This window comes from Nesoenas mayeri (genome assembly GCF_963082525.1).
Source record: "Nesoenas mayeri genome assembly, chromosome: 7".
Classification (NCBI taxonomy): Eukaryota; Metazoa; Chordata; class Aves; order Columbiformes; family Columbidae; genus Nesoenas; species Nesoenas mayeri.
The window spans coordinates 35,334,583-35,356,774 of record NC_137551.1 but is presented as its reverse complement, the minus strand read 5'-3'; the positions used below and the strand labels follow the sequence as shown (position 1 = coordinate 35,356,774).

General features: G+C 39.6%; 1 protein-coding gene across 1 annotated transcript in view; it reads right to left on the bottom strand.

The window, feature by feature from the left end:
• The window catches only part of TACC2 (transforming acidic coiled-coil containing protein 2), a gene marked incomplete at both ends in the record, with an annotated part of 126,031 nt that overhangs the window by 7,224 nt on the left and 96,615 nt on the right, over positions 1-22,192 (bottom strand). The window contains 8 exons of the mRNA XM_080348321.1: positions 2,951-2,994; positions 7,042-7,118; positions 8,000-8,143; positions 15,398-15,478; positions 16,330-16,470; positions 17,823-17,994; positions 18,771-18,886; positions 19,705-19,766. Coding sequence (XP_080204447.1) covers positions 2,951-2,994; positions 7,042-7,118; positions 8,000-8,143; positions 15,398-15,478; positions 16,330-16,470; positions 17,823-17,994; positions 18,771-18,886; positions 19,705-19,766 — 837 coding nt within the window. The remainder of the gene's footprint in view (positions 1-2,950; positions 2,995-7,041; positions 7,119-7,999; positions 8,144-15,397; positions 15,479-16,329; positions 16,471-17,822; positions 17,995-18,770; positions 18,887-19,704; positions 19,767-22,192) is intronic.

Sequence of the window (22,192 nt, the reverse complement as noted above, 5' to 3'; positions counted from 1 at the left end):
AACATTTACAATGCATGTTTTCATGCCTTTATAGGCAAATATGCACAATCATATAGTTAATATGGAATATTTTCAATGTTCATTATACATACACATGACAACCTAAAAAGAGCTGAGCAGGACCTATCGACCACACTGAATATTCATTAGAGGGATTTGTGAAATCAGTTTGCTTGCAATGGCCTCCTAACTGGGTCGGATAAATAGCTCAGAAGGGTTAAATCATAAACAGAAACAGCACAGGCATTTCTTTTGTTAAAATGCATCTTTAGCTTTAGTAGTAAGATGTTATTGTGATAACAGTTCAGTGAAGTATATGCAAATAGCACACAGACAATCATTTCCCTCCACAACGTGCCACTTGGATGAGTGAACTCCTTCATCTAAGAGGACAGTAATTTATGACAAATGATGGAAGAAAGTGGGACAATTAGATCAAACATGGACATTAAATGCAGGGAGAGGAAGCCCCACATTTAATGCATTACCATGCTGTAGGATTTGAATACTGCTCTAATTTACACATGCTTTCTGTGTCACATGCTTTTGCAAATGGACAGCAAATTTCATTATTTATGGCCAGAGCTCTTAAAAACTTGCCATAGATCATTTGAAAGACTCAGACTGATTTGAAGTTTAAAAATCTTTCTATTTCCTCTGTGATCAATGGCCCGATGCTTTAATTATCCTTGATGTCTTTGCAACAAGAGTAAAAGGCAATTGTAGAATTCACTATATACACCATGGCTGTGCCTTTGTCTTAGGATCGCTATTCTATCCCTTCTTTTTGCACAGCAACCTCACAATTTGATTTATTTAAAAAAAACCAAAACCAAACAGTGTCTCAAAAATAGAATTTGAATTTGTAATCAAAAATAAACTTCTGTTGCTAACTATATGCATATACTTGGGAAAAAAAGGATAGGTCCTCTGTTTGTACATGTGAAGGGCCAGGTTCAGGGACAAAGCCACACCAGAGTATGTTTAGTGTAAAGCAAAATGAATTAAGTTCTTTGCGTACTCTGGTCACTTCTATTTTAACACTCGCATGACAGGAAGGACAGACATTATGTCAGAAGGCAGGCAGATTTGCTCAGTTGTACATACAAAATGCAGTGGAGGCATAACACCATAGAGAATGAAGCCAGGCATATTATTATTATCTATTATTCATTATTATATATCTTATTATTTATTTAATTTATTATTAGCCTTGTAACACTTATTTATAGGGTCATTTTTCCCTTCACTTGAAAGGCGGTTGGGGTGTCTCTCAACATTTGAGAAATGCAGGAAGGCAGCGAAAGCACCGGACATTGAACTAATTCCCCTCACTCCCTTGGGGTAAAAATAAGCAAATTCACTACAAATGTGTGTAAACACAACTCAAACATTAATTGAAAACCAAAAAAATTTAAAACAAACTGAAATATTTGGGCGTCACACAATACTGGCTGTACATGAGGGGGCTGCCAAATTTAAAAGGGGCAAAATCGTATATGCCGACAGCTGTAATAAAAGTCCTTCCCCATTAAAAACCTGTCAGAAAGATGCGGGTCTGGCTGTCGTGTTCCAGGCACACTGTGCTCTCTGTGCCACTTCTCTCAGTGGGACTAAGAGGAATAATTTCTTTCTTTTCATTTTTCAATAAATACAGTGCAAACAGCCTGGATTCACAACACCCTCTGCTCACAGATCGCATTAGCCAGGCCAGCCTTTCTTTTGCATCTCACAGCTCAAGTTTACCTCCTAGACCACTCCTAATGGCTTTTAACAGTGTTTCATAGCTCTCCACTGCTTTACTCGAGCTTGTCCAGATGAGGTTGGTCCTGCTTTCTCATCAGCCACTGCTTCTTTATGAGTTTTTTAGGGATGAACTTAGAGGTGAACTTAGCAGTGCTGGATTAATGGTTGGACTCAATGATCTTACAGGTCTTTTCCAACCAATATTATTCTATTCTATTCTATTCTATTCTATTCTATTCTATTCTATTCTATTCTATTCTATTCTATTCTATTCTATTCTATTCCTTATCCTATCCTATTCCTTATCCTATCCTATTCCTTATCCTATCCTATTCCTTATCCTATCCTATTCCATTCTATTCCACGAACCCATGACCCTGCTCAGCCGTCCACCTTTCTGGGATACAGCTTGAGCCGAAGCAGAACACGGTGGCACAAACCGCCGGCACTTTCTGTAGCCAGACTAAGAAAAAGAGCTTTGGAAATCTTATGAAGAGGCTTTAAAATCACAGACCAGGGGCCAGACGTCCAGTGCCAAGGAAGCACACAAGTCCGTAACTTTGGGATTTGAAATGCTACTACGTGTGGCTTTTTTTATTTGTGGGGCACGCAGTTAACAAAGGCATTTTCTAATTATTGTGAGGCAAAACATCATAATTTAGATATTAAAGGAGAAGCCTCTGTCAGTAAATAAATGGTGAGGTGGACTGGTTACTAATAATCTCTCAGCTGGGATTGGAGTTAATCTAGGTTTTGGTCTGCCCAATGCACTTAGCACAGATAATCCCTGTTGTTGTAAAGAGCTAAGTTTGGTATCTCCCATCAAACAGTTGGCAGCGGATGACTAAAGGGTTTTTAGGTCACTGCAAGTCTTTCCTGCAGATACCCATGAACTCTAGGCAAAGCACTTGAGCGTGTTTCCTATGGGACAGTTTGCTTTGACGCAGAAGAAAAACGCTGACCTTTCTGTATTACCTGGACTGCCTCAGGGGCTGTTTTCTGTACAATGAAGCCCTGGCTTTTCATCCCAGCCCAGCAGCACACACGGGGTCCTCGGCTGCATTCCCAATTCCCAGCAGCAGCAGATGCCGCAAGCATCCAAATGGAGCCCAAACGAAGCCCACAGACTCCGACCACGTTTCTATCACTCTCTCCAGAAAATCAAGAGCGGAGGACAGCATCTTTCAGAGCAGAAAACACCTACCTATCATCTGAGCGATCGTCTTCTCGTATTCTGAAACTATTTTCCTATAAGAGGGGAAAAAGAAAAAGAAGAGTTGCTTTTGGCAAACAGCATAATTGCTAATGCTTACTTAGAAAATAATACTACACAGTAACTGGAATACGGTGTTTTAAAAGACAGACAGAACCCCTTCACATTTTTATAGGCTCCTTAATACCCGAGTAACAAACAAAACTGACAGATCAAACATTGCACCTGGTTTTTAATTCTCCATGTAAATCAATATAGGTGGGAGAAGGGAAGAGGGATTGCTTTCAAACACATTCTGCTATTTGAAACATGCCCAAAGTACTTTAGCAATCATGATTTAACTATAAATATAAGCACGTTGGTCTAATTCAAGAGTTACAAAACGCCTGATTTTTCCATTTCTTTCTCCTCTCTTCTCCATGTTCGTTTTTGCTTATTTTTAATGTAAACCTTAAGTGAAGTTATAATTGGTAGCAAGTAAACCTAACAGGAGCATAGTTGGCCCTCATCCAAAACATATCTAATTTTCCACTCTCCAAATGTGACAAAATGATCCATTAGCACTTAAGAGAACAAGACAAAAATACGCAATGATGTAGCACACAAAGTCCATCATGTCCTGTTTCCCGAAGCTGTTTTTGAAACAGGCGGCAAAACGTTACTTTTAAGACTATGTTGTTTCATATACTCACAGTAGGCTCTGAGTTTCCTTCTTGAAAAGAGGTTAGCCAAAATAAGCGGATTAAATGTGATTTAGAAAGATGATCCATCCCTTTCCAGAGCCAAATAAAGCTAATGAAATGAGACTAGCTTGATCTGTGCTTTGATTCATGAGCCACGTAGGACTGTCTATGAAAAACAAAGTTACCCCACACTTCATCTGAAGTGGATATTCAAAATAGCCCACTGATGTTTGAATAGGTCTCCTTTGAAGTCTTGCTTGCACTCGCTCTGTTTTCAGACAATTCCACTGCAGCCGGTGAGGTTACAGAAGAGATGTGGAACAACCCTGAGACAAAAATCAGTAAGGAAAAACTAACTAAAACCCCCTGTTTTGGTGACTGGGACCAGAGCCTGGTTCTGCACATCTCCCCGCTGCCTCCACCGGCATCCGCTCCAGTGCTGCTTTCCCTGCTGTTGGTCCTGTTGTTTTAATTGGATTTCTCTTTTTTTTTTAACCACAAATGACACTTTTGAGAGCAAAGACATCTGCAAGGATTTTCCCCTAAAAGGAAGGGATTGGTTTCATGTCCAAAGAAGATTACTTCAAAAGCCTGCTGTAAGCTATAAGGATTTAAAGCCATGTCGTGTCCTTGTAACACCAGGCACCTTTAGGAAGTTTTATCATCCTAGAAAATGAAGCCAAGGACTCGGGGCAACAAACACAACATTAAACACTGTTATGACACCACAGCATTTCCTAGCCCAGGTTGCACCATGGAAGTTGGCAGCACAGTGAAGTAACATTGTCTATTTCTTATTTTTACCAGCTTAGACTAGTTATCATAGAGTAGTTTGGGTTGGAAGGGACCCTCAAAGTTCATCTAGTCATACCCCCCTGCAACGAGCAGCAACATCTTCACCTGGAACAGGTTGCTAGTTAAAGTAGGTTCTTCATTCTCTGCATCATCCAGCGTTATGAATCACATGGCAGCTGATCAGTAGAAGTGGATGCTGCAATGGCACATTGGTTTCAATAATATTCAGTTTGGAAAGCAAGGTAGTCAAGTGAAGTCTTGTTCCAGAGTCATGTCAAAGGCCTCCTTCAGTCCAGCAGCCTAAATAATGGTCACTATGGCTGGAGAACCAAAGGATGCTGGTCACATCTTTCCCCTCTGTGACGTAACATCTTAACTCTAGCGTGACATGCTGCATAGGCTTAACTTCTCATATTTTAGACATTCAGCCTACGTATTGACTTCCTGCAATTTCATCAGTCATGAAAACACCAAAATCCAGGGCTACAAAGGATCTCAGAGGTCATCTGCTCAACTTCCCTTACTGAGGCATCATCACACCTCCAAATAACCATATTTAAATATTTCTTGCTTGCCTCTCTTGTACCCTTGGGTTATGGTACAGCTCACCAGGTTCCTCCAGCCTGATGTTTTTCTGGAAACTAAGCTGAACTCAGGATATTCCAGGCAGAGCATGCAGGACTTGGGCAAAGGAGCATTGCTTCTCCATCTGTGAAAAGTGATACTTTTGAACTTGCAACTCGAGATAATCCCTTCACTCCTTGCTGATCATTATATCACATCTAATAGCTGGCTCTCTAATTTACCACATAAGGATTGTTTGAACACTTAATCTTCCAAGATAAATTTTTCTCTGTGCGCGCTTGCATATTTTATAATTTTGTGACAACAGTAGTCAGATTTTTTTTTCACCGGTGTGTTCTAGGGATGTACTTGGGGGAAATTTGGCTTATGTAATGTTTTTTTTCTTTTCAAATCAAATTATATTGAGGGTGTAAACACACAGCAAATCATCATGAGGAAGACGATGGAACAGATTTCCAGTGTGCCAGCTGCTCTCCTTTCATTAAGCAATAAGCAACCTCTGCCAGTGTCCGTCTGCACACAGGCAGTTTCTAGAGAACAGACCAAATTCCACACTTGAGCATGTGCTGAACGCTGAGACATTCCTTACACAATTCCTAATTTTATTCATTCCTTTTTCCTTCCTCCGTTTGACTACTTGCAGCATCTCCTCTCTGTTTTGCCCCATTAAGCATTTGAGCTTCTCTTCAGATGCTTTGGCTCAAATCCTATTCCAATCTGCCACGTGAGACTCCAGCATCCTTGCCAGTGTTTGCTGAGCTCTGTGCCGCGGTTCCCATTTTCCCCTGTTCAAGTACAGTTTTCCTGGATATGAGCAGGAATTGCATCTGCAGGTCATGACCTGATAAAGCTCATTGGCTTTAGCTTAAAACCACAAAGACATTTAATTTTGGAAACAAGCTGATGCTAGAACAGAAATGATTTTGAAGAAAATGCAGTCTCAGAAGAGATCGCAGAAATTGCTTAAAAGTAGGGTGCTAAAATAATCTTACCCTTTCATTTATGAGTTAAGAGGTGGGGGTCTGTCTGTTTGAAAGTGGAAAATAACAGGCTTTAAAGACTCCACGAAATACTTTTTATACACTATTTTTTACAATTAATGAGTCTCTCAGATTCAGATGGATGAACAGGTCAAGCTCATTGGTATGTTGTTCTTATGATATTACCACTGTGAAAAACAGAAAGGCTGAAACTTGCAACTGACTAAATGGGAAAAAAATAGTGATTCTTTGACAAGTACTTTGTTGACATCATTGTGTGTGGCAGGACCTGGTCTGGGAAGGAAGTTCAAACCAGTTATGTTCCCAAATACAGATATTTAATGTAACAGAAACAGGTTTGTAAGGAGAAATAGAATATATTAGAACAACAGATCCACCTAGAAGAAACAGGAAAGCTCAGGGTCCTTCTTGCAGCTCTCAAACGGAGCAGCAAAATCCAAATTGCTTAACTGGAATCAAGCTTAGTGTGTGTAATGACTAAAGTTCATAGAAAAGGGTGCAAAATCTCTTTGAAAGTCAACACTCAGATGCCAGAGTGGTTCCCTTGCAAGAAATGTTTTCCTACTGACAAATGGGGTTTTGTTTTCTATTTTTGAAGAAACTTGTTTGAATAACCTCCCGGAGGAAGCCTCTACTATTCACACCTATCTGCAAACCTTCACATTCATTCTTCTGCTGGCAAAACTCTGTGGAGAATGAAAGTTACTATGCAATCCATGTCAGAATTCACAGCGCAAACTGGGGGAAATTCTTCCCTTCCATTCACCCAGGTTAAAGACCCCTTATCTCAGTATTTTAAGGATAAAAATGAATTAGCAACATAGACGTTTTCAATGATTATGTAGGACAGTGGTGTCCACCATGTAGAACAATGACAAAATATCAATTTAGGATTAATCCAAAGCCTGCAGTTAAAAATAACTAAACTAATTCAGCTAACAAACCAGCTGTGCAGTCGTGGTACTCTGTGTAGTATCCACGCTCTGTCAGTGTGATCAGTGGCAAGTTAATAACCCACCTCATTTCCATCACTTCCCTTCTGCTTTCTTCATATTTCTCTTTCCACTCAGACACTTCTCTTTCCTTGGCCACAATCTGAAATAAAGAAAGTAAAAGAAAAATAAAAAAGAAAATAAACCCAGTGATCCATTTAAGAGGAAATTAAGTGTACCATATTTTATTTAATATCAGATTCAATTAACAGAGGTATAGATTTCATAATATTTTCAAATTTAAGCATCCCCAGTGATTTTTTTCCTTTTCAGACTGTGAGGTGCGATTAAAGAAGTTCAGATGTGAAATCCAGTTTCAAAAAACTAACTTAGGAAAGTAAATGCCATGTCCTTGTTTCACGCTTCATTCTTGATTACAAAAATGACACTTTTCAAGAAATAACATGTTACACTAGATTGTGTCTGATTTGACCTGGCGCTATAATATCTCTGTACATGGTCCCATGGTTTGTCCTCTAAGGAGGTTCCACGGCTTCTGCACACTTATCTAGGGCTTCCTGTTCAGGAAATTCTATACCCAAAGGACTGCGCTCCTTTGTGCTCCCTTCATTCACACAATCTATCATAACGCTGGGAATATTCTAACCCTAGATTGTGCCCATTTTATCTTAGCCAGACTAATCTTAGATGTAACTTTGTAAAATAAATATTTTTATTCCTATTGATAGCATCTTGCAATTTTTAAAGAATTACATAGCAATGTCAAGATGCACAGAGTGCACTTGAGGTAAAAACAATGAAGATTTATTTTCTTATAATGTCTGCTTTTCACTTATGTCAAAGAAGCAAAACTCACAGCGCGGCACCTTTTGCCTTGGTAGCCTCTAGCGCGGCTTTAGCACAGCTGAGAATAGTTTCAACAACAGAGCAAGAGTTTGTAATATGAATCCTTTGGGAGAAAACAGGCAAGAAGGAGACCACAAGGGGCACATATTTCCTTTTCCAAATTCAGAAGGAAATTACCTCTGCTCTGGCGAGTCGTAGCGCAGAGTCCAAGTCTTGCTGGGGGTAGAGAAGAGCCGTGGTGGTCTCTGCATCCGAGGCACCGATCCGGGAGTACAGTGCACTTTTAGAGATGGACACATCTGCTGGGATAGCAGGTTCTCTCTGTGTGTTTATTTTTTTTTAAATACAAAGAAATGAACCATTAAATACGTGTGAAGCTCAGATGTTTTCTGGGTGTAGTGCTGGGCACCAGGGTTCTGAGCTAGGACTAGAATCCTGTGCACTGCTAAATTATAACAGCAATAACAGTGACAAGGAACTGAGTTTAGCTATCATAAAATACACATTTCAGATCCACAATAAGCACTAAGAGAGCCATATTATCCTTACAGAGAGAAAATGAAGACAGCACTTTACCACCAATATTTTAGCTTCCTATATTAAAAAATTTACTGCTTTCTGATGCAGAAATTTCATCAAAAATATTCACAAGAAATGCACATCAGCAGAAAAAATCAGAATTGGGGGCAGAATCCTTGTTAAGGGGAATTCTGCTTCCATAAAAATAGATCAAGAAACCAGAAGCAAAGGGACAGCTCACTTTCTTAGGTCTGACCTGTCAGTATCTATATGGTATTTCATAACAAGTGTGACTATCACACAGAATCATAGAATACACAGGTGATGTTGCTGCCCCACTGGCATTTAGCATGCGATTAGTAAGTTAAATGAGGTTTTACTTGTAGCTACCAATTTTGCTTGTGTCAACAGCCCAGATTAACTTGGGAGGAGAGCAGCACATGAAATGAGGGATGGAGTAAAAAAGAGGTTTGTGACACTGGGATGCAACGTCTTGCAAACAACACTCGAGGCACAAACAATTCAAGTTACAGCGCGTTAAAAACAAGGAGATCATAAAAGATAGTTAGGAAGATGCTAAACAAAAAAACCCACCATATTTTTAGACACCATCTGTAGCAACCCCCTGAGAGCAGGTGCCTCTGCAGCAGAAGCGCCACCATAGCTATATGTCCCCCTATATGTCCTTGTGTCCCCTGCCTACATTTTGCATCTCGTCATCAACCAACAGACATGTCCTGACTGCCCAGCTGGGTATTGCCTCTGGGAAACATGTTGTCTCAGCTGCTGTGGGGTCACCAAACAATTTTGGGGATGGAGGTGACCATATCCCCATGGCTGAGCTTCAATATTCCTCTGTTAAATACGCACAGAACTGGCCAAAGGAACCAGGGTTACTGGAGAGGAGGATGAGTGGGGCGGATGGTACAGACACCGTGGGTATCACCAAATGCTGCTTCCTTACAGCACTGCGCTAAAACAGGCTGGAGAAAAGGTCACAAAAAAAATAAAATAAAGAAGTTTACTACTTCTTTTTTAATGTTTTTGAAACCCTCATTGAAACCAAAGCAGGTAGCAAGTTGATGGTAAGAAGCATCTCTATGAGCTCTGTGATGTCTCCAGGCTCCAGAGCAGAGAAGTGGGATCCCTCCATGGGACCCTCACAACTACACTGCACCAGCACAGGCTACATCATCCTCAGGATAATTCTGGGGGATGGAGCCAAAGAACCTCCACATCAGGGGTCGAGGACCTGCTCTGGTCCCCTCATTGCCCAGGGACCCCTGGCAGCCCCAGCTCAGGGAGCACGGTGGGGATGATGGGTTTGGCCTTGCCCAGGGACCTGCTCTTCAACTTATTAAGTATTTTCCTTCCTCTTTATATGAAATCCTCCCACCAGAAGAAGTTTCATAGGATCTTGTGTCTGAGTATGGCTGAAATTCCTCAAATTTCTGTGACCTAAGAAGATACTTCAGCTGGTACAGAATATTCAAACACGTTGACTCCAGCAGGGAGGACACAAATGCCCAGAACTCCCCCTCTCACTGTTTTTATACTCACAAGTCGCTTGCTAAGCCAGTGTCAGAACTGCATTTTAAAACATGGAAAGGGAGTAGATAATGTCTGAATCAAGGTTCAGTCCTCCTCTCCACAATGTGCACACAAATAGGCCTCATTACTTCAATACCACGTGCTCTTGTTTCAACACAGATAAAGCAAATTTTGTCAGATGCTGTTCCATAAATCATTCACTTGCTCACAGTTGTTCTTGCATGGCCTACAATAATAGGACGGATCCAAACCCACTGTTAATTTTGTTGCAATCGCTTCTGAGTTCTCGTATCAACCTTATTGAAGAAGCTTTATTAAAAACTACATAGAACACTCACTCGAGATAAACACAGGACTAGATGATCTGGATATCACAATGTGAAGAAACCACACCAGCAACATTAAAAGACTAGGCAAGAAAAACTAATTAGAGCAAGAATAAGCTAAACAGTCCTGACAAAGCACCTTTATAATATGTAAGAGAATCTCACTAATTTGCTCTATACTTTTAGTTCATTTTTAAACAGGAGAGTCAATCGATTACTACTTCTAGCATTTATGCAGCAGGTCATCCCTTCTCTTTTTTGCTACATTTAACCATGAACACACAAAATAATGTTCAATGCCAACATAAGCAGGAGATACAACTTCAGATCCAGTGGCTTCTCCTACCTGAGCAAAAAGCATCACAAGATCTATCAAGATTACACAGCCTGTATTCTTGAAAGTATCTCCCAAAATACAACAAGTATGTAGGAAAAAAATACATCTGGGACTCAAGCTCAGACATTTATGTAAATGCATAAATACAACACCACATGGTGCTGTTCACAGACCTGAGTAAAGCTAAAACAGTCAATAAATGAAATTATTGCTGGCTCAACTCAGTATCCTAACTTCAAAAAAAAGTACTTTAATTCCCCCTCAACCACAGGGAAAAAAAAACCTGGGAGATAACAAAGAGCCATTAGATCATCAAAGCTGTCCTCAAAAGAAAGGTCATCCTGAAGATCAATATGTTGAACTGTATCATATTTCAAAAGCCTCCTGCAGCTTAATTTGCTGGACCTCATGAAGAGATGGCTGGAAGATATTAATTGTAGCAAAAGAAACACAAATTTCCTTAAGCTTGTACAAAAACATGTGTCAAAGCAACTGAAAGGATAAGGAAAATCTTTAAGGAAAAAAGAACATTTAAAGCATTTAATAAATATTTATGCATTTTTTTATATAGTGCTCAACCCATCACTAATATGTTTCTTCTAGTTCTCTCTTGCATTTGAATAAATTGTAAAAGAATAGTAATAGTGACATGCAAAACAACTTAAAATTTCTAAAAACCACTGTAAAAACTCTTGGAATTTAACCATTGAACAAAGACGCTTGTGGTAATGGTCCAAGCAGTATTGTCCTGACTCTGGAAACATCTCACACAAGTCCCACCCGGGCTGCTGGGTCCTGTCTTTGGGAGGAGAAATCAGTACAAGTCTGTGGTTTTATTTCAAAAGCCACTTTTACACAGCTTCAAACTGCTTTACAATTCACAAACTGTTATTTGCTGCCTCCAAATATTCCTGTCGTGAGAAAATACTATAACCTGACCAACAGAATGATGGTATTACCCAAAATAACTGTCAATGCTTTAAGTTCAATGCCTAATGGCTGAGATGGTAAGCAGTTAATTGGCGTAATAATAAGTGTAGGGATTTGTAAGTCACTGAACCTCGCACAGAAAGATTAGAGTCTACAGGGGAATTACTACTAAATGTAGGTCACGGCAATTGCAGTGTAAATATTTGAGAGCCCAACGCACTTCTTCTCTTCCCAGCATCTTTTACAGAAACCAGATATCTGACCAGAAAGGGAATAAATGCACATTGATTAACCCGCTGAGGTTACCTCACTGCAAGAAGGTCAAAGTGAAAGAAAAGAGGAAACGGCACTGGAATGAAAATGGAAACTAGTTTTTATGATACTGTTTAGAGGAATATGTATTTAGCCCTGCTGAAAATTAGCTTGCCCTTTAGAAGCAATCAAATACTACTCGGGTGTGTATCAAATGACCTACTCTTGTAACTAATTGATGTGCGTGCAGACAGGTCAATGGAGGCAAAACACGATCTATTTGTGCTTAAAAATACATTGAAAAGCAAGTAAAATCCAAGCATAAGCTCTCTGGTTGTTAAGTTTTACTAGAAAAAATTGTATCCCTGTTTGAAGGAAAAATTCTTCCCTCAGTAGCAGGAGAGCCCCCCAAAGCCACGATGCACCAACCCCATCTGTGCCCAAACCTTCCCTTTCAGCTTCTTTCTTTTACCTGGATCTTATTTCAACACCAAACTCTACATCGTCTCAGCATCTGTAGGGTGATGAACACAAACCCTTCTGTTCACATCGTACCTATTAGAAAATGGCCACAGGACATCCTAATGGAGACTGTTTATAAAGAATTATTGATTCATCTCAGTGCTGGAAGACAGAAATCTTTGGCAATGTAAAAATAGACGAGTAGCGCTGCTGTTGTTGAAGTTCGTGACTTTGGTCACACATTTTTATTCTTAGTCCTAGTACTAGCAGAAAATGCTTGTGTTTAATCTTTATTTTAGGTGAGCTAACTTGCCGTAACAAGCTGCTGTGTCTTCATTTAGCATCCTATTCTTGTTACCCATTCTGCAATGGTTTAGCAAATGTTAAATGTAATTATTCAACATCAAGAAAAAAAACTGAGGCTAGACAACCAGAAGGAAACTCTGCCAGTAACATCCAAATTTAAGTCATTGCAGTCATCTGCTGGATTCTATTATACTTAATCCGGGCCATCAGTCACCGTAGGTCACAAGGGTTGTCATCATAGGCTAATTTAACATTACAATCCTCTCACTGAAATAATAAAGTTACACAAGGACAAAAGTCCTTCCCAGCCTAAAATGACACACACAGTATTCAGCTGAAACCATTCCTACGACCTGGGGCTTTGTGAATGTCAAAATGCCACCGATTCTCTGTCAGAGGGTGGAGTTCTGCTTATTTTTCTCTCCTCGTTTCTGCCGCTCGTTTTGGCTTCTTTGTTACACAGATTAATGGCATTTTCTACAGTCACATGACATCCATTCCCCTTTCCCAAAGTTTAAGGAGTTCATAAACTTGTTCTAGACAATAGAAAATGCTGTAATAACATTAGAAAGCATCTTTAAAATATAATTCCAGATAATCAAACACATACTATAACACTTTTGCAGCTCACCGACTTCCCTGAGTAACACACAAGAATTCCCAAACATACAAACCTATTATTGTCAGTCTAAAATGGTACAATTTGTGAGTTTCTGAACTGCTGGCTGGTAGCAAAAATACAGATATGTAACAGGAGTTTTTTGGATAACCTATGAAGAGCATCTAGGTATTATTACGTGTTTCAACTCAAGTGTTTGCTGGTGCTGAATATCCCAACAGCTGTGTGTGACAGCAGAGAGCTGGGAGGACAAGAAGGCAGAGAGAGAATAAGAGAGGATCTGGAGAGGATCCCACCTCACCCTCTCATGACACCCACCACTCCAGAGCAAGGGGACATACACACTCTAGGACTCAAACAGGAAAACGGTATTTATTTTATCCTCCTTTGTCCTTTGCGTTCCTAATTAGAAGGTTACTCATGAAGTCAATGACATGTTTCTCTTGATTCAATAAAAGATGATAGCCACATTCCTAAAAGCACCTATAAATATGTGAGGAATGTGTTTATTTTGGTACGTATACGTGCACCATGGAAACAGTTGGCTCATGGGCTACTTGAGGTAAGCAAAATAAATCAAATATCATGATTCTTTTTTCATAAAATACAGTTAATCTTAAAAAAACCCACCACCTTTGCTTTTATGAACTAGCTACTTTAAGACTGATATTTAAAGCACCAAGAAATTCTACCCTATAACCAGCCCAAAAGCTATGATGCTATGAACTCAAGATGATATAGGACCAGGCTAAAGACTTCCCACTCATCTATTAATATAGTATAAGAAAAGTCACTGAAGAGGGACATGTCAGAAGCACATTCTGCTCATTTGGAATAAAATGTCTCACAGCAGCAGCCATCCCATCAGCATCTCACTCAGCTCATATCACCTCCCAAGAAAGCCACTAACATTTCTGGCTTGACTTGTTTGTTAAAAGCACCACGCAGGGCATCATCAGCCAGCTGTGCAACTGGCTAAATAACTGCTCAGCACATCAGAGCAAGCACTTCATCCCATTCCAAACACAGTGAGGACCACATGCATCCCTAGAGCAGTGCAAAGCATCACTCTGAGGAGGCACCAGCCAGTACAACAAGTAGCAATAATAAAAACCAAAAAGGTTTAGATCTTCCTGAATCAACATACGTTGTGTGTTGGGAGGCCTGTCTTCACTGGGAGCTCTACAGTCCTTTCAAACCTGTTGTAGTCTCTTTCTTCACATGCCTAAGGCAGGGTTGATGGAATTTCTCACTTCTAAGCCCTGAGGGTCAAGGAGTCTGATTTCAAGCTGAAAATACCAACAAAACGCAAAATGCCCCTACAGTCAAAATCTGTAGCATCTTTACAAGAAGTAGGTTTAGTACTCATTTGCAATCAAACATTTTAGCTGTTTAGCCTGGAGAAAAGGAGGCTGAGGAGAGACCTTCTCGCTCTCTGCAACTGCCTGAAAGGAGGTTGGAGCATGGAGGGGGTTGGTCTCTTCTCCCAAGTAAAAGAAACTCAGTATGTTAAATGTCTTCTTGACTGCATTGATGACTGAATTGTCAGTCTTCAAGAGCACAAGTCTTATAAGGAGCAGTTGAGGGACATGGGGCTGTTCAGCCTGGAGAACAGGAGCTGAGGGGAGACCTTCTGATCTCTGAACTGCCTGAAAGGAGCTTGGAGCATGGAGGGGGTTGGTCTCCCAAGTAAAAAGTGATAAGATGAGAGGAAATGGCCTCAAGTTGTGCCAGGGGAGGTTTAGATTGGATATTAGGAACAAACTCTTCCCGGAAAGGGCTATCGGGCATTGGAACAGGCTGCACAGGGCAGTGGTGGAGTCACCATCCCTGGAGGGGTTTAAAAGGCGTTTAGACGAGGTTCTTAGGGACATGGGTTAGTGCTAGAGTTAGGTTAGGTTATGACTGGACTTGATGATCCTGAGGGTCTCTTCCAACTGAAATGACTCTATGATTTTAGGACAAATCCTGCTGCAGGCCGAAGACAAATGGCCACGTGGTTGCAGAATGTCTCTCCTGCAAAAGGTACGTGCCTACTTCTCGCCTTCAAATTTGCCTCTTGTTAAGGTGGACGTAGCGGAGCTCTGTGAGCGGCGCAGGTGGCAGCAGTTCTGTGGGCAGGATGGCTTTCTGCATGCTGCTGGGTGTCACACGGGGGTGCGCCCGGCTTGTCACCACACTCTGAGAGCCTGAGTTACCTTGTTAGACACAAAGCAGCACTCGGTTTCTTAGTCTGTGCACTCACACACCCGTGGCAGGCACGGAACGGGTACCTCGGAGCGGAAAGAAGACAGGGCAATCTGCCTGGCTAACTTCAGCGCTTCTATCCTCATTGCGGCAAATTCTAACTCCTCCTGGCAAGTGTTTGGTTGTGAGCAATCCACAGGAAAAAAAGTGTATTAAGAACAGAGCAAAAAATGTTTAATACATTAAAAAATTAGAATGTTCTATTTTAATGTCTAATTCCTGGGTGATAAATACATCTCATGTTCCTTTCATTGATATAAAACTCCAGTTTTTGGTTAATCTTGAGGCAGATGTATAGACAACCGATTTTTATCATGGCGTAAGTATGAACAACACTTAGGGTAAAGCAAATGTTTTCCAAAGCTAAAGCTGTTTTTTACAGACTCCTGTCCTTCCATTTTTATTTTATGTGAATTTATGCCTCTCAATTCAACCTTTGCTGTTTTAAAAGTTCATAAATATTCTAGAAAATATGTTCTGTTACAGAAGTGCTCTGCAGATCAATTTTTTTACCCTAGAAGAAGCCATGCCAAATTCTGCATTAGATCGGTCACCAGAAAAAAACAAAGCCTAGTTTTCAGTTCAGCAGAATTAGGGCCTAAATCTCTGAAAATGAATCTATACATACAGACCTACTAAGGCCAAGTGTCAACAACTCTCCATACGTCAAGTCCTGTGTTTAAGCTTAAAAGATTTGCCTTATAAAGACTTGTGGAAAATTTATACATCAGTGGTATAGGACAGCTGAAAGTGTTGATGAAATTTAAGTTTAAATTATGCATTATATGAATTAAACTAAAATATCTCTGTTCCTTAAGTTCCTGAAAGGCCAAAGTTACTGTTGAAAGAATCTAATAATTATTTTGCTTTTTTCCCACCTTCCCCCCAAGCCACCTCCAGCCCTTTCTGCCTGTGTATTGACAAACTTAAAAGTGACATTTATATTTCTGCTACATACCTGAAGTTTCTGAGCAAATACCGGGGGGTTCTTTTCTGCTAAGTCAGGATCTAGATATTCGGGCTGATCACATATTGAGGTTTTCTTAGATATCCTATTGAGAAGAGCATCAGCAGAGACAAAGGAGTCTTCAGGAGATGTCTAAAGGGGAAGGAGGATACAGAATAATTAACATTTTGCACAATAGTTGACACCAAAAGCAACATACCCATCTGCAAATCTTTGATTACTACTAATTTCATGCCCCTCTGAAAATAACTTTTGAATACATGGTTCATAGGTGTAACAGAAAAACATTAAAAACAATTCTTCCCAATTTAAAAGCTGAGTAAATTTTCCAAGACTAACATGAAGTAACTTTAGGACCTCTAAAGCAACAGCTCTTAAACCATGGACCACTCTCAATACTTCAACAATAGTTTTCAAACAATTACCATAGGTTTTGTTCATAGAATAGCTTATGTTCAGTTCAGGCATCTCTAAGGCAGTCTAAAAGCTTTGAAAACCATCAACACTGAGGGGAACCTCAGCAAGGCTCTTTTTGCAGCCTTTACAAAGTCTTTTGCTGCTTACTGGGGATAAACTAAGTTATGTTCACAATTACAACATGATCAGGAAAAATCCACAGTATGAGAGTGGACAGAATTAGAATGACCAAAACAAGACCTCTGGGATTTGAGTACCCAGGACTCCCTGCATTAAGAAAAATATCCAAGCTCATAAACAAGTATTTTGTGAGATGGTATCAACAGCATCGTTAATATGGATTAAGCATAGTTTTTAAGTGAGCCACTTCTTATTTTGATTGCTCCGTAAATATATTGTCATATAGCTTAGCATGGCTAGTGCTGTAGGCATTTGAGAAACAGGTTTGCCTGGAAAAGTGAAGGCTTTGAGGGAACCCTGAAGAATTTGAGAACGAGTGCTCTGAATTCTGTATGCCGTGCGATTTGGAAGCAAGGAAGGACTCAGCACTAGTTCAAATTCAGCCCAGAGAGGCCACTGAAAAAGTGATTTCACTGGAAGCTGGAATGAGTTCTAATGATCAAAAAAGTGAATTTTACATTATCAGTATCAGATGACAATGGTTCACTCAACAGTTTATAGAAAACGTGAAAGAGCAGCTGTTCTTTCCCACCAAATATTTGAAATTTCACAGTACATACAACACAACAAATCAGGTCTATGTTTATATAAAACCTTTTCACTTGATATAAAAAAATATTTCTTCAAATATTGGGTCAAAGCACAGTACAAAAAGGCCTGTGTGAGAATAAAAGCACTTCAAAGTGCCATCTTGGAATAAATTATCGCAAGAACATGTTAGAAAATTCTTCTGAATTCCATCAGTTCCATCAACCTACCTCCCTCATTTGGGTCCTTTAAGATCTTTAAATATCAGGTTGAGTTTCACTCTACTTGTGAGCCTCTTAAATGACAAGAGGACTTTCTGCAGGAAAACTATTCCCAAACTCTTATAACAAATAACTTACTATCTCAATAGCCTCTGGAGTTGTTCCTAGGGTCATGGGCTCTAGGTCTTTCTGCTTTGACTTGTCGGGTGACTGTAAATGTGCCTCCTGGCTGGCAGCGAGGACTCGGGAAGCTGGATGTTGTACTTTCATTCCAGAGGATTGTTGGGCTTCAGGGTCTTCGAAACTTGACCTGGAAAAAGATTGTGAATGTGCTGTCAGGGTAGAGCACAAAGCCCTTACAATTCCGCTTCTGCTAAACAACGAAGCAAGTCGTCTTCATTATTTTCATGTGTATATATTTTTATATCCACGCATTGTTTCAACTCAGCTTTATATCATTATATCTCATAACACTTGGCAATATCCTTTCAAAGCAATGCACCGGAGTAATCTAAATAAAGCCAATTCCATCAGAAATGTTATGCACATTCCTTAAATATTTCTCACTTGCCTTTTACCCCTTTCTCATTGTGACCTGCATCTCTCCCAACAAACAACTTTTACTAACAAGAACAGATGTCCTTAACGAGCAAAATTTGTGGAAGTAAATACAACCTCCACATCCTGTTCTTATGAACTAGACTCTTTGTTCAGAACAGATATCTAGGAAAGGCCAAGTGAAAAGTTGCAGTTAGGAGATTTCTAGATTGACATGAAAATGACCTTAGTATATGAGAAAAAAAGTGTAAGTAGGAAACCACAGCCTAGTGAAACAGTCGCCACTGTGACTATTTAGTAAGAGTACAAAGGAGAAATACATGTCCTTATTCCTTCCCATTACAAAATTTCTGTATCTTTGCCCTCTATTCTCTATATCATATGTGTACACAGATGGGAATCTATTTTTAAACAAACAACTCAGCAACACAGAAGCAGAGAGAGGAAGAATTGCCTGTGTACGTGCTATGATGTTAACCCTTTTCCATATACCCATTTCCATGGCCGGATTTGCTTGCAGCGACGTACCCTGAGCACGGCGTGGTGGAGTCGGACAGTCTGATGGGAGGTGATTTGACTGGGCTCTCTTGCTGTGCATCAAACATTAGGTACAAAGACTGTTTCTTCGGGGTGTTATCATCCTGCTGGTGACAGGAAAAGAAAGACTCATTAAGCAACTCAACCGTTCTCCATCAAAGCTAATTCAGGTCACCGAAGCCTGTAAGTGACCAAATGACTTGACAGGCAACGAATAATACATGGCTGTAGTCTACATTGATACTGGGATTCCCTTTAAGGAATAAACCTTTAAAGAACAAACCCTAAACAGTTCAGTCTTTGTAATGGCTCTTCCTCTCCCAGTTAGGGGTTAATCAGATTTCTGGTCCTGTCAGGCAGGAGACATCCCTTGACTGAATGTGTTACTAAAATATTCATTGAAACCAATGTTATTCTCATCAATTTAACATACATGCTGATTTTTCTAACTTCTGCTGTGGATATGCCCCCATTGAATCTAGTCAAGCTATCAAATCCATGAATTAAATAGAAGAAAGGCAAAACGGCTGATAACATATAGTGCTGCATTCCATATTTCACATTCATTCTATATTCCCTTCTGATTCCCTCCATCTTCTTAAAAGTTTTACTCTCAGTTTGTTAAAACAATTCAGTAGCTTGTGTAGACATTGCTGGAAATACTGACTTGCTTTTAATCTCCAGAAAGAGCTACTATGACGCGAGCTTAAAAATAAAATACTAAGATGGAACAAGCTCTACAGGATACAGGACAATAAAGCACATGCAATTTACCCCAGTTACGCCAATTTAAAGGAACTGGTTTTGCAAATCTGCTGCAGGCACATGATAATTAATTTAAGGGGTAGGGAAGCTGATGGCATTATCAGGATAGTCAATTATGACAGGGGAATGCAAATTAATGGAAATGGAAGTGAGAACTTACAGGCACAGAGGAGCCTATTTTCTCCATATATTCTATTTCATATGAGTTGCCATATTCCAATTCTGCAACAGAGACAAAAAAGAGCCGTTACATACATGCAGTGAAATGATTTTTGCAGAAGTAAATGAGATCTCTTCTCTTTCACAAGGGTCATTCCCACTCTGCTCAATACTTCTCTATGAGGTATTAAAAGAAGAAGGTGCATTGATTTTCATCAGCTTTCAACGATGAACCTGTGCCACATTTCAGGCAAATTCATTTGACTGGAAAATTTCAGCTTTATCAATTTGCTGAAGATTCTGCCCCAGGGGCCAGAATATTAAGAAAGTTTCAGAGTGCTCTCAGAGCACTGATAACTTTCCTCTATCATGTTATCACAGAAAACACTTTTCAATAATTGCTAATGCTGGTACCAGTTTTCTTTAATGTACACAAGAAGATTTTATAAACTGTGGAGAAATTAAGTAACTTTGTGTTTATCACACAATCCTTTATTCAGAAAGACTATTGTGGTATCAATTAAGATAAAAAGATACATAAAATACCTGTGTGCTCATTGGACAAGGGGTGAGACAACAGCCTGGCTTACCGGGCTGCTTTCACATTTTAGGTTAAGAGGAAAAGCCTAAGACAGGAAGATTTACAAGGAACCTTAAATCTGAACTCTAATAAAAATGCAAATCTTTCCTGCTTCTCTACTTCTAATCTCCTAATTACACTGGAAGAAACAGACAGTATTTCTTTCCAATCCGGATCACCCAGTAGTGATCTGATCTAGACACAGACAGATAAAAAAGAAGCAAAAGGAAGAGAGAACACACCTTCCTGCTCCCAAATAAAAGCAAAGACTTTATTCAATAACACTTTAATTTAAAAATTAAAAACATCATTGATGTGTCCTAATGCTGTGTTGTAGCCTGTTTTCTTGAGTTAATTCAATAAATCACCTGTATAATTTCATTTCCATTATAGATAAATTCTAATGAATGGCACACTAGCATTTATATTATGATAAAAGTATGTGCTAAAATTCAGGAAGACAGAAACCATCACTAAAATGTTTGTTCTTTAAAAAAAAACCCAAACAACTCTAAAGATAATCTCTTATCTGTTTTGTTAAAAAGTTTCAAAGGTTGCAATGAGAGTTCACAATGCTCAAATATTTTTTTGTAATAAAAAGCATCAGAGAGTACAAGCACTAATTGTACAAGTCTATGTATTTTGTTGAACCACCACTGGAGAGGAACAGTCACAAACTCTCAGTACCTGGCATGGGGAAGATATTATTAGTAAAATGTCTAAGTGGAGATAATGCTATAATAGCAGGCTTGTCATGTTTAAATTCTTAACACCATGTATTTTTAATAGTAGATAGAGAGCCAGGTAAAATGGAAAACCTCCTGGTACCAGATAGAAGCTTCTTCCTAGTGAAAGCAAAACCAAAACCGAAACGATGAATTCAAACTACCTACGAGATTGCAGGAGAAAGCATGAAATACCAGATCACAGCATCACTTCAGTAACTGCCTTTCTGTATTTCATTTATCTACACGAAGATCAGTGAGGTGCATGGTCAATGTTTTTGGGGCAGCTTTATGATCCCAGAGACATCCACCTGAGCTCCCGGCAGGATCATCCCTCTGGCTGGTAGCAGCTTTACAACTGCAATCCAAACCGGCTTTGAGGACAACGCGAATTTACTGATGTCAAAAAGGCAGAACACAGATGGAAACACTTCAACTAGAAAAAAAAAGTGATAAGATGGCTCGCTAAACGCAGTTTGTTTTGTCTCATTGCTCTTGGAAGTTTCCAGTGTAATTAGATACGATCTTCTCTCCTGGGTATCTCCTCTGAGACATATCTCCAAAATCTCAGGCTCAGGTTATCTCTATACATTCAAAATTAGAAATGCCCAGGATATCCCCTGAAGTAAGATAATTATCTTTTATGAATATATATGATAGACTTACTAAGTGATGTCCTCCAACTCCTCCCACAAATAGCTGCAAGATTACATCAGAATTTTCTCCTAATAATTACTGCTTATTTCTGGTCTGTGCAGCACGAAAATGGCAGCGGTTACAAGCAGCGAGTGCAACAGATGAGAGCTGGATGCACTGGCTGGCTCAGTAGTCGGGCTGTACCTGCACAAAAGCCGCGTTAGGTTACAAGATAACCCTCATACTAGTATGTGGGAGGGGTAAAAATGTTCACACTGAGAAACAGCCCTAGAATTACTCAAAAATTTCTCAATGCTGCAGGAGCAAGATTGTCAAGGGAAAAAAACCCCAATTATTTTTAAGAGATCTGAAAAGCAGAAAAATTGTTGATTATAATTAACATGTAATCTGAAACTCCGACTATACTATGCAGCATACATGAGACCAGACAATTAGCATTTAATTAGAAGCTTTGCTCACTTTCTTCTATCCACTTTGATAGCTAAAATGATTGCCTTAGAGTATCTCTCACTATCCTTTTGTTCCAT